The sequence below is a fragment of the Arachis duranensis genome, chromosome 6 (assembly GCF_000817695.3).
Source record: "Arachis duranensis cultivar V14167 chromosome 6, aradu.V14167.gnm2.J7QH, whole genome shotgun sequence".
NCBI classification, from domain to species: domain Eukaryota; kingdom Viridiplantae; phylum Streptophyta; class Magnoliopsida; order Fabales; family Fabaceae; genus Arachis; species Arachis duranensis.
This window is the reverse complement of record NC_029777.3, coordinates 32649255-32663205: the sequence shown is the minus strand read 5'-3', so window position 1 is coordinate 32663205 and position 13951 is coordinate 32649255. Positions and strand designations below refer to the sequence as shown.

General features: G+C 38.1%; 1 protein-coding gene across 1 annotated transcript; it reads left to right on the top strand.

Annotated features, from left to right (window-relative positions):
* The first annotated feature begins 8495 nt into the window (after positions 1–8495).
* LOC107493677 (uncharacterized) lies at positions 8496–9660 on the top strand. Its single transcript, XM_016114732.1, has 4 exons — positions 8496–8818; positions 8900–9037; positions 9119–9316; positions 9381–9660. Exons 1-4 carry the CDS (start codon positions 8496–8498, stop codon positions 9658–9660), a joined length of 939 nt encoding a protein of 312 aa, XP_015970218.1.
* The last annotated feature ends 4291 nt before the right edge of the window (positions 9661–13951 follow it).

Sequence of the window (13951 nt, the reverse complement as noted above, 5' to 3'; positions counted from 1 at the left end):
CATTCGTACCCAAGAACATGATGAATGTGATGAGTCAGATTACCCTCATTATTATTCTCACTTATGAACGCGCGTGATTGACAACCACTTTCGTTCTACATGCAACCGAGCTTGAATGTGTATCTCTTAGATTCCCCAACAGAATCTTTGTGGTATAAGCTAGATAGATGGCGGCATTTATGAGGGTCCGGAAAGTCTCACCTTGTCTGTGGGATTCCGAGTAGGATCCTGGGAATCCGGAAAGTCCAATCTTGTCTGTGGTGTTCCGAGTAGGATTCCGGTAATGAATGACCGTGACGTGCTTCAAACTTTAACCTGCTGGGCGTTGGTGACAGACGCAAAAGAGGGATTCTATTCCAGTAGGAGCGGGAACCAACCGGTGATTAGCCGTACTGTGACAGAGTGCGTTAGCATAGTTTTCACTGCGAGGATGGGATGTAGCCATCAGCCATGGGTGATGCCTCCAGACTGGTTAGCTGTGCGAGTGACAGCCGCACAGGTTATTTCCCCGTGAGGAATGAAAGTAGCCACAGTTGATGGTGAACCCCTATACAAAGCTTGCCATGGAAAGGAGTAAGAAGGACTGAGTAGAAGGAGTAGGAGAGCAGGCGTCCAAGAGCTCTACAGCATCTCCATCCGCTTATCTGAAATTCCCACCAATGAATCTGCATAAGTATCTTTATCCCTTTCATTATTTATATTTTCGAAAACCCATAAACTATTTTAATCTGCCTGACTGAGATTTACAAGGTGACCATAGCTTGCTTCATACCAACAATCTCTGTGGATTCGATCCTTACTCACGTAAGGTTTATTACTTGGACGACCCAGTACACTTGCTGGTTAGTTGAACGGAGTTGTGTCCACTCATGCCAATTTCTTAACTTCCATAATTTTACAATGATACCAAAAGGCACAAAATAGGGATCACAATTTCGTCCACCAGGTAGCCAACCCTAAGCTGGGTCAAGTCCTAGAGGACATCTGCCTGCCTGAAACTCAATGGATTGAGGATGCAAAGAGCAAGCCAAACCAACTGAAAAGAATGAACCTCAAGCCAATTGCTAGAGGATGGCTAGACCTCATTGGGCGTTCTATACTCCATACAAGTAACCGCTCTAAAGTCACTATTCAAAGAGTTGTGATGGTTCACTGCATCATGATGGAGAATGAGGTAGAAGTTCACCAAATAATCCCCCGTGAGAGGTACAAGTTGGCAAACAAGATGTCTACTAATTCCATGCTAGCCTATCGAAACCTTATCTTTTGCCTATACCAAGAGGCGAAGGTCTTGATCCATGTGGACAACTTTATTCTAGTGGAAAGCCCAATCACTAAGAAAGTGATGCAAAGCTCCAGGATACCAGAGGATCAACCCAAAAGGAAGGCACTTAAGCCTTCCCAAGAGATTCCCAATTGAGTATTGGGACCAGCTGAAGGCATCTGTGATGCACTTGCAAACCACCTTAGATCAACTCAAAGAGGAGCAGAAAGATCAGACTAGCATGATTTGCAAACTGATCAAAGAGCAAGAGAAGCAGGAGCATGAGATAGAGGAGTTGAAGCGCCAGAAGCTCTCTCCTGAAGAGCCCAGTGCCCCTCAAGCTAAAGGCTGTTGAGTTTCAACCCTGTGACTATTCCAATTCCTGTTTTTCATATTTCTATCCTAATTTGGAGTTACATGATCACTAGTAGTATTTAAGTCTTTATTTTTATTTTGTCTTTTAATTTTTCGAATTACATAAGCATTAGTAGTAATTAATCTTTATTTTCCAATTAGTATAAAATATTCCTCTTATCAGTATTAAACATGAATAAATAGTAATTTTTTTAGAAGAATTAGAAATGCATAAATTTTTGGGTTTTACAATAAGAATAATAAATTATTTTGATGTGGTGGCATTGCTTTAGTTTTCTGAATGTATGAATGAATAATGCATATTTAAAGTTGGAATTTTAGAATGTTGGCTCTTGAAAGAATGATGAAAAAGGAAAAGTATTATTAGTAATCTAAAAAATCTAAATAAATTGATTCCTGAAACAAGAAAAAGTAGTAAAAAGAAAAAGAAAAAGCATCAAAAGAAAAAAATAATATATGCATGTGAAAAAAATAATAAAATGGCAAAAAAATAAAATGAAAAAAATTTATAAATAGTAGAAAAAGGCAATAGCTCTTTAAACCAAAAGGCAAGAGCAAAAAACTAGTAACCCTTTAAAACAAAAGGCAAAGGTGAAAAGATCTAAAATCCTAATAGTGTGCTTAAGAACACTGGACACCTCTATCTAGGGATTCTAGCAATGCTGAATCACAATCCGAAAGGATTCACCCAGTTAAAGTGTCTGTGGCATTTATGTATTCGGTGGTAATACTGGAAAATAAAGTGCTTAGGGTCACGGCCTACACTCTGAAAGCTATATTAAGGAATAATAAAGAACTAAACTAGGAGAGTCAATAATATCATCTAGATTCTAAGTTCCTAAAGAGACCAATATTTCTAAGTTTCAAGGGATAGTGAGATGCCAAAACTAGTCAGAAGCAAAAAGCTATTAAGTCCCACTCATCTAATTGAAACTAACCTTCATTGAAAACTATGAAATTTATTGTATCATAATCTTCTTTTTATCCTACTTTATTTTTAGTTACTTGGGGATAAGCAACAATTTAAGTTTGGTGTCGTAATGAGCGAATATTTTATACGCTTTTTGGCATCATTTTCATATAGTTTTTTGTATGTTTTGTTTAAGCTTTATTATATTTTCATAGGTTTTAGTGTTAAATTCACATTTTTTATTTTACTTTGAGTCTGTGTGTTTTTATGTAATTTCAGGTATTTTCTAGCCAAAATTGAAGAGCTAGAGCAAAAGTCTAATTCAGAGACAGAGAAAGCACTACAGATTCTGTCCAAATCTGACCTCCTGGCACTCGAAAGAGATTTTCTGGAGCTAAAGATATTCAAATGCAGCATTCTCAATGGATATGGAAATCTAACTTCCAGAGCTTTCCATCAATGTATAATAGTCTATACTTTGCTTCCGAATTGAAGTCCCAAAACTGGCATCCAACGCCAGCCTCCTGCCCCAATCCAAGCGTCAAGCACCCAAAGAAGGAGACCAGCATCCAAACGCCCAAAGAGGACCCCCTAGCTAGTGTTCAATGCCCTAAAGGCCTCATAGCACGTGGATCTCGTCAAAGCTCAGCCCAAACACTCACCAAGTAGGCCCCAAAAGTGGATTTTAGCACTAAAGATACTATTTTACGCTTCATATGTAATCCTTAGTCATTAGTTTAGTATTTAAGAGCTATTTTACATAATCATAGAGGACTTTATGACATATTTTCGTTTATCATTGTGTTTTCTATCAGTATGAGTTTCTAATCCTCCTAGGTTGAGGGGAGAAGCCCTATTGAGTTTTATGGATTAATAAAAGTATTACCTTTTCTCTTCAATCCGTGTTTCATTCAATTCTAAGATGTATCTTCATTCTTCAACTTAATGAATGGGATGACCCATGACAATCATCTTCGTTCTTCATACTAAGACTGTGTGCCTGACAACCACCCGTGTTCTTCTTGGGTTCATGTAAATATGTAACTAGAAAGCATTGAACCGCCAGCTTGATTATACATCTCTTAGACGGCTAATCCACAATTTCGTTGGGGACTTCTCAAGACACCAGCTAGCTGAGGTTTGGGGAGATTAGAGTTTCTGTGGTAGAGGCTAGAACTTAAAAGTACAGCATTCTTTGATCTGGAAGATTCGACCTTGTCTGTGGCGTTTTGAGTAGGATTATTAAGGAGAATGGACTGTAGGAGCTTCACTCTCAATCAGAATGGATCCACACTAACCCTGGGGTTCAGATCTTGAGGAGATTGGCGACCGCGATCGTACGGCGTTGATCACATATATCCTGCCATAGAAGAAATCATTCACAATTGAAGGAGACAATAAGACCAGAGTTAATCTAGAAGGACAAAGCATCTCCAAGCCTTAACCATCTTCTTATCATAGTTTACATGACTTCTGAGTTCTGAGTAACCTTTTCTCTTTATTCCTTTTATGAAATTAAACAAACATACCTACATCCCCTATTCACCTGACTAAGTTCTACAAGATAACCATAGCTTGCTTCAAACTAAAATCCTTGTGGGATCGACCCTGACTCACTCAAGTATTACTTGGATGACCTAGTGAACTTGCTAGTATAGTTGTACGAAGTGTGGGGATTTGTGCACCAATAGAACATGTTCCACTCTCGTCCATCCTCTTCTAGAGGCTTTCACCACTTGGCAAGGTTCTTCAAGCTCTACCTCTTGCCAAGCTTCCTCAAGTTCACAAGCTTCTTTACCACTGTCTTCTAGCTCTTCCCCATTACTCAAGTTATATCTTATAGGTTGGGTGAAATATACCTCAACATCAAATCCAAATTCAGTGGAGAAGGATTCATCAAGCTCAAAAGGATCATATATTGATGCTGAATCATCATAGATATGGGAACTTGGTGCTTGCCCCGTCTCTTCCAATTCTTCAATCACATCATGCCTTGGAGGTTGTGCACTATCCCCCTCAATATCACCTTTAGACTCCATGGAAGAAGGCTTTCCAACTTGAGATTCCTCTTTGCATTCAACATCTAAATCTTCAACCACTTTCTTTATGTCAATTATCTCTACTTCCTCCTCTTGTTGCAATTCTTGCTTTAACTCTTCTTCTTCACCTTGAAACTTTAAATTCACTCCCTCACTATGCTTCTTGGTTCAACCATGACTTCTAACTTCTTTAGTTTCTTTTGCTTCTCTTCTTGCCTTTGGATGTAAGAGCTAATATCTCTTTGTTATTCTAGTATGAAGGCATGGAGTGCTTCCTCAAATGAAGGAGGTGGTGGAAGAGAGGGTTCATTATTTGAGGGAAGAGTGTCATAGTTGGAAGGTGGCTCATATTAGGGAAAGTCTTGAGGTGGTGTATAAGGAATTGGTGGTTCTTAGGAGTATTGGTGTTGGAAATGTGGAGGTTCTAAGTATGGTTCATATGGTGGTTGGTATGGTGGATATGGGTTAGGATCATATGGAGGTGAATGGTGGTATGAAGTTTGTGAGAAGGGTTGTTGTAGGCTATGTTGAGGAAGAACGTCATATGCATATGGTGGTTGTGGTTGGTAACCACAAGGAGATCCACCACATACATTAGATTGGTATGCATCATGGTATGACTCTTGATCATAATACATTAGTGGAGGTTGTTGCCATGAAGGTTGATCAAATGCTTAAGGCTCTTCCCACATTTGATTGTCCCATCCTTGATGCATATCCTTATTATAGCTTCCATTCCCTACAAAATAGTTAGAACCAAACTTATAGCCAAAGTGGTGAGAATTAATAGTAGCAAGAGCAAATGAAAACAAAATCTAATAAGAAACAAAGAAAACCAAATCCTAAAACTAGCAAAAACTAGCAAAAATACCAAAAACCAAGCTATTTACAACATTAACATATATACAATAACTAATAACAAGCACACATTGCAATTCCATGGCAACAGCGCCAAAGACTTGAAAGAGTAAGACCGTCGGTTGGGAATTTCTTCTTGGTAAAAGAGAAATAACTTCGTTACAAGTATAGTTCCAAACCGACAAGTAACACTCAATCAAAGTTTAATTTTGTTTGTCACGAGTGCAAACCAATAAAAATACTGAGAGTATTAGATCTCGGGTCGTCTCCCAAAGGAATTGCAGTGAGTTATGCACATTATTGGTTATGGTATCCAAGGGGTGGTTTGCATATAGGGGCAAGAAAATAAATAACAAGAAAAGTAAATCAAACAACTAAATAAAGCAAGTAATAAAAAGAGGCATTTATGGCAAGGAATAAGAGTATAGGCTTTCTATCCTAGTCATTAATTATGATACAACAATTAACAAGAGCTAATCCTATTTAGTCATCTCCAACATTGGAAGAAGGTGCAATGTTATCTTCACATGAGAGAAAGTCAAATAAGACTAGTTAATCTCAATCCAAAAGTCCTAATCAACTTATTAATTAAATTAGCAAGAGATTAGAGTCAATGGAAACAATATTAACTAACGACTCTAGTGACTCAAGAGCACCTAATTTCTCTTTCCAAGCCAAGAATGCTCGAAAAGGTACTCTAACATCCAACCAAGCATTTTGTCAAACACTTGGAAGGCATAAAAGGAAAGCATAGTAAATTGTAATAATTAGTAAATTCTACAACTACCCAATGCAAGAAATTAACAATAGCAACTCAATTAAACATCAAAGAAACATAAAACATAAATTGAATTAAAAGGAAATCCAAATCCAACAAGAGTTCATCAACATAAAAAAAGGCATAAAAAGAAAATTAACAATGTAAACTAAGAGAACAATGATGTATGAACAAGAAATTTCAAAGAAAATAAGATGAAAACAATAATTAAACCCTAGATCTAAGAAAGTTGACATAATTTACCCTAATTCTAGAGAGAAGAGGGAGCTTCTCTCTCTAGAAAACTATATAAAAGATCATCCTAGCTAATCTAATTGCTCTCCCCTTTGACCCAGCTTGAATTCTACATGAAATAGCCTCAGAAATGAGTTGGATTTGGGCCTAGAAAGCTCAGAAATTGCCCCCAGCATATTCACTTTAATGAGGTCACGTGATCAACGTCACGCGTGTGCGTCGCTGGCAGATTTCCTCCTCACGCGTACGCGTGGGTGACACGTGCGTGTGACAATGAATGTCCTTCTCACGCGTACGCGTGAATGACTCATGCGCGTGGGCTTGAATTCTCCAAATGCTAATTTCTTCATGAACTCTCCACTTTGCATGCTTTTCTCTTCACCTCTTCCATCCAATACTTGCCTTATGAATCTGAAATCACTCAACAAACATATCAAGGCATCGAATGGAATTAAAGTGAATTAGATTTAGCTATTTTAAGGCCTAAAAAGCATGCTCTCACTCTTAAGCATAAATTAGGGAGAATTACAAAAACCATGCAATTTCATTGAATAAATGTGAGATAAGTTGATAAAATTCCCTAAATTAAGCACAAGATAAACCATGAAATTGGGGTTTATCACATAGTCCAGGAGACCCAAACGTCCCTCCAAAGTGTGAAAACAGAACTACACCAAATAAAAACTAAGCAAGCTTCAACCTCATGCCATCATCATTAATGAACAAGCTCTGGATCCAAGTACCCAAGCCAACCCGCATCTATCTTCAACTTGCTTATGGCTCCGTCAAGATCCCATCCGGGGTGGTTAAGGGTATGATTGTTAAAGTTGGACCCTTTACATTTCCCACGGACTTTGTGATCCTAGGTATGGAAGAGAACAGGAATGCTTCCATTATTCTAGGTAGACCTTTTCTGCCTACAAGGAGAACCATCATTGACGTTTAAAAAGGGGAAGTAACACCGAGAGTTGATAAGGATAAATTCACATTCAACGCTATCAAGGTCATACAACATCCTGACCCCCCAGAGGAATGCATGAAGATTGATGTCATTGAACCCCTGGTTGAAGAGGTACATGAGATTGAAAGATTCGAGAAGGAGCTAGATAACATTCTTGAAGATGTCGTGCCTAAACCGAATGCACCAGAAGAGCAGGAGGAGATGTTGACCACCCCCAAAGTCGAAGATAGACCTCCTAAACTCGAGTTTAAGCCTTTGCCACCATCCTTGAAATATGTGTTTTTAGGAGGTGGTGACACATATCTAGTTATCATAAGCTCTGCCCGAGAGCAGCAAGAAGTAGAGTCGATAATTCAACTACTCAAGGCCCACAAGACAGCTATCGGATGGACTATAAGTGACATAAAAGGAATCAGTCCAACTCGATGTATGCACAAAATTAGACTTGAAGATGATGCTAAACCCATGGTACAACCACAGAGGCGACTGAATCCAGCTATGAAGGAAGTTGTCCAAAAAGAGGTTAGAAAGCTGTGGGAGGCTGGGATCATATATCCCATTTCTGATAGTCCTTGGATAAGCCATCTACAAGTGGTACCCAAGAAAGGCGGGATGACAGTAATCCACAATGAAAGGAATGAGTTAATCCCTACAAGAACTGTCACAAGATGGCATATGTTCATCAACTATAGGAGACTCAACAATGCCACAAGAAATGATCACTTTTCCTTACGTTTCATAGACTAGATGCTGGAAAGTCTGGCTAGCCATGCATTATATTGCTTCTTAGATGGCTACTCGGGCTACAACCAAATTGCAGAAGATCCTCAGGACTAAGAAAAGATAATGTTCACATGCCCATATGGAGTGTTCGCCTATAAAGGGATGCCGTTTGGCCTCTACAATACACCAGCAACCTTTCAGAGGTGTATACTCTCCATCTTCTCAGATATAGTGGAAAAATTCTTGGAAGTATTCATGGATGACTTCTTTGTTTTTGGTGATTCTTTTGACTATTGCCTTCACCATCTAGCCAAGAAACAAACCTAGTTTTAAACTACGCGAAATGCCATTTTATGGTTACTAAAGGGATTGTTCATGGGCACAAAATTTCAAACAAGAGAATAGAGGTTAATCAAGCTAAGGTAGAAATAATTGAAAAGTTACCACCACCTACTAATGTTAAGGCCATCAGAAGCTTCTTAGGCCATGCAGGTTTCTACAGGAGGTTTATCAAAGACTTCTCCAAACTTGCAAAACCCCTGTGCAATCTTCTAGTTGTAGACACACCTTTTGTTTTTGGTGAGCACTGCTTGTATGGCTTCGAAACTTTAAAGGCAAAGCTTGTCATTGCACCTATCATTTCTGCACCCAACTGGGCCCTACCATTCAAGCTGATGTGTGATGCCAGTGATTATGCCATAGGAGCAGTTTTGGGGCAGCGACATGATAAGCTTCTGCACGTCATTTATTATGCTAGTCGTGTTCTAAATGATGCTCAAAGAAACAATACCACCACCGAGAAGGAACTACTAGCAGTTGTCTATGCAATTGATAAGTTCAGATCTTATTTGATTGGTTCAAAGGTCACTGTTTACACTGACCATGCTGCTCTCAAGTACCTCCTAACCAAGTAGGATTCTAAACCAAGGTTAATCAGATGGGTATTCCTTCTTCAAGAATTTGACATTGAGATCAGGGACAAAAAGGGATCAGAAAACCAGGTGGCAGATCATTTATACCGAATTCAACCTAAAGCAGGGATGCCCCTGCCCATCACTGAGGTGACCGATACTTTCTTTGATGAGCAGGTTTTTGCAATCCAAAGAGCACCATGGTTTGCAGACATTGCAAACTATAAAGCCATGAAGTTCATTCCGAAGGAGTACAGCAGAAAGTAAGTGCACAAACTTTTGCATGATGCTAAATACTACTTGTGGGATGAACCCTACCTCTTTAAGAGATGCTTGGATGGAAAAATCCGACGTTGTGTCTCCGAGGAAGAAACCCAGCAGAATCTCTAGCATTGTCATGGGTCTGAATATAGAGGCCATTTTAGAGAAGAGCAAACAACCACCAAGGTCCTTCAGAGCAGATTCTGTTGGCCAACACTCTTCAAGGACTCCTAAGAGTTTGTCCGCAATTGTGACAAGTGCCAACGAGCTGGAAATCTCCCTCAAAATCAAGAAATGCCACAACAAGGAATTTTGGAAATTGAGCTGTTTGATGTATGGGGAATAAACTTCGTGGGACCTTTTCCACCCTCATTCAAACGTATACATCTTGGTCGTAGTGGAATATGTGTCTAAATGGGTTGAGGCAATCATGTCACCCTCTAACGACACCCGGGTAGTGCTAAAATTCCTCCAAAAGAACATCTTCAGTAGATTCGGTGTCCCACGAATACTGATCAGTGACGAATGCACCCACTTTTGTAACGGACAACTTGACTCCATCTTATAGTGATATGGTGTTTGTCACAAAGTAGGAACCCCCTACCATCCACAAATAAATGGACAAGCTGAGGTCTCCAACAGAGAACTCAAGAGAATCCTTAAGAGAACAGTGAGCATCTCTAGGAGGGATTGGGCACAAAATCTTGATGACGCTCTCTGGGCATACCGGACTGCATTCAAAACCTCTATCGGGATGTCCCTCTACCAGCTGGTCTATGGCAAGGCATGCCACCTACCTGTGGAATTGGAACACAGAGCATACTGGGCAACAAGATTCCTCAACTTTGAACCCAAGGCTGCAAGAGAAAAGAGGTTACTCCAACTGAATGATTTGGATGAATTTTGGCAAGCTACATTTTAGAATACTATAATCTACAAGGAAAGATCCAAGAAATGGCATTATTGGAAGACTTCCTCTAGAGTCTTCCAGCCTGACCAGTAGGTTCTACTTTTTAATTCCAAGCTCAAGCTCTTCCCTGGAAAGCTCAAGTCACGATGGACAGGACCATTTGTGGTCACACTACAAGAAAAAGTCGTATTTGTAACAAAAAAATTTTTTACAAAATGTCGAAATTTTGAAACAAAAGTTTTGTGTAACAAAAAAGGGGCCGTTGCAGTAAGCCCCGTTACAAAAAGTTTTTGTAACGAAAAATGGAACTGTTATAATTCCATATGATATTTTGTAACAATTTTTTCTGATGCAACAAACCAGAAGCCATTACAAAAGTGGTAACAAATTTTGATCCGCAAGGTATTCTTTGTGACAATCTATTTTTTCCTATCAAAAAATTTTATTACAAAATGTAACATGATTTTGTAACATTTTTTTTCTTTAGCTACAAAAGCAAATTAATTATTTTGTAACAACCTCTTTTTTAATACAAATTGCATGCATAATTTACTAAATTATTTTTTAAATTAACTAATATATTAACTATTTTAATAAGCAAGTCTACATCAATATAATATGCAAAAACATACATAATTCAAACAATATCCTTTTGGCTAAAATTGTTTTCAAACAAAATAACATTAGTGAGTACATTGATTAGTTCTACAAGTTATATGTCTTGCATAAGTTCAACCAAAAGTTAAAAGTTCTAACATAGATTAGTGTCTCTATGAATCAAAATATTCTTGAGCCCTCAAGGTAGCATGTGGTCATTATTTCAGCACTCCTATAAATAAGAAAAATCGAAACAAAAAATTAGAAACAAGATATAACACTAATTATAATTTTTTTCACTAAGTTTTATCCAAAATATTTAGAAAAATTTTGGTAGGACCTCCCCTAAAACTTGGATATTTCCACCGTCTACGGTTCTAATAAAAACAAACAATTCACAACTTATGTCTCAGCCAATACCCAACCAAATTTATCAAACCAAATAATAGGACATTTGTCATTTTTCAACCATGACACATGTAAAATGTGATAAATAGATCCATATACAAATTAAAGTATACTAATATAAAATGGGATTCATCTACAAAAATGTATTAAACCATAAGCAATTTTAGGAGTACCTTTATGGTTTAGTTTGTTTCATTGTCAAACCACGCTATGAGAGAGTTCTTAACAGCTTATTGAGCTTCCAATTGAGCTTTCATTTGAGCTCATTCTTCCTCTTGCTGTGTTCGTTGCTCTTCAAGTTTTTCTTTGAGCATATCTATTTCCTTTGTTAGCTCCTCATGGTCTTGCATTGCCTCTTGAAGTTGTGCTTGAATCCTTAACTTAGACTTTGGAGCCTTTATGCCATAACTTGCACCACCTTTCTCACCTCTCACAAGTAGAAAAGCTTTATTTGGAGTGAGAGGATTTTCCGAATCGTAGGATTCATCGAGCATACAGCTAATATCATCTTGCACAATCTAATTTCTGATTTGAAAATGAAGATAAAATTTAACTTCTATGCAACAGTAAAAGGAAAAGATTAGTAATATTACATCAATTTGTTTAGCTTTTTCTTGACCCATCCTCCATTATTCTTTTGATGAGTAATTTGCCACAATTCTTGAATATCAGGCTCGACACCGGTTCTAGGATGGCGCTGCAAATTTTTTGGAAGTTTAAAATATAACATGTAGTTAAGTGCAAACGTGACATAGCAACAAATATAAGACCAAATTAAAACTTTAAGACTATTTACCCGATTATGTCTAACAACTTGAAATGTCCTTCGACCAACAATATGTGGTACAACATGATGCTTTCTATTATCTTTGTTTCTTAAACTTTTTTTCTATAGAAGACCAAACTCACAAAAGACAAAAGGAGTTAACTTATAATTATTTCATTGACCTAAAATAGCAAACTAACATAAGAACACCTCAATGGTTGACACAATGAAAAAATCAAACCTAAAAAGAAGGACTTCCAAAGTAGGACACCAAATTCTCCCATGTCTCCGGTAGAACATTGTTTGGTGGATTTTGAAGGCGCTCCTCATCAGTTTGATACAACTCATAGTGCTCACGCAATCTTGAGCGCCAACTTCGATAACATATATTAGCCTTAGCTAAAATCATTTTGCACATTACTTGTGTATCTGCTATATCAAACTTTTCATACATAAGATTTGTTAAAGTTAGTTAGCAGAAATAAAGATTTAATATACATAATAGCAGAAAATATAAATATGTATTACCAAAACAAGGTCGCATATTTTTTGCTTGACATTATCTCCAACTAGGCTCCATTTCTCTACATCCAAAGGAGCATTTTGTCTTGTAACAATACCCACTTCAGATGCAAACAGATCAGCATAGATGCCATTACGAGCTAAGTTCTCCAAAGAGATCGGCAATTCCAATTTTTCATTTGTCTTTGTTTTGATAACCCTATTTGTTGCGATCCCACGCGAAGGTTCCCTTTTACCAATACGCCTATCAACAGGGGCAGTGGCTGGTTCTAAAGTAGGGGCTACCAGGGTTGGAGCAGGGGCTGTCGGGGCTAGGGCTGGGGCTGGGGCAGGGGCTACTGAAGCTGGGGCATGATGGGTGGAAATTAGATTTCCACACAATCTCGCTGGCAAGTGTACTGAGCCGCATCAAGTAGTAATAACTCACATAGAGTAAGGTCGATCCCACAGGGATTGATGGATCAAGCAACTTTAGTGGGTGACTAGTCTAGTCAAGCTAACATTGTTGAATTGGGTGAAATTGAGCCACAGAATGTAAATGACAAGGAATTTAAAGTTGCAGAAAGTAAATGGGCAAAAACGTAAAAAGCAAGGAATGTAAATTGCCAAAATCTTAAATGACAAGAAATCTAAGTTGCATCAAATGTAAAGGGGATTGGGTGCTGGGAATTTAAAGGAAGCAGTAAGCAGAACTTAGAAAAATTGCAGAAGAATTAAATTGCATGAAAAGTAAAAGGAATTGGGTGCTGGGAATTAAAACAGAATTGGAGAATGTGAAGTGTAGTAAACTAAAGTGCTCTCAGATGAAGAAATACAGAAACAGATCAATTCAGTACCAAAACAGAAATGTAAAAGTGCAGAAGAATCAAAGCAGCAGGAGAACTTAGATCACTCAAGAAATTGTAAAAGAGAAATTGACAATTGCAGAAGAGAGACAATGAAACAGAAAGCAAAACTCAGATTTGATTTCTAATTCTTCAAATTCAAAAAGGAAAATTAAAAGAGAGCTCTCTATTCTACTCCTACTCCTATTGCTCTTTATTAGAGCCAACCTCAATTTTTTAAAATAGAACAGATGTCTTTTTATAGGCTTTTATGAAAATGAGATAGAAATTAAAAACAAATTACAAAATAAAATTTCTAATCTAGCTTCTCTGTGTGCCTTTGGGTCATGTTAATGGGCTTTGCTTACTTTGGATTTGAAGAAGAGTGGATCTGGATGGCTTGGTTCAAATGAACCAAGGATGTTAGCTCCGGTAGAGCGCTCCGTTTGGTTAGTAAACTGAGCGCTCACTAGCTTTGCTTTGGTTCCCCCTTTCGAGCCTTGGTTGCTCCTCTTTTTGTGCCATAGGCTCAATTAAGAGAAGAGATCGTAGCGCTACTTTTATGCCTTGGTTTCCCTCTTCGAACCTTGGCTTGTTTCACTTTGGGGGT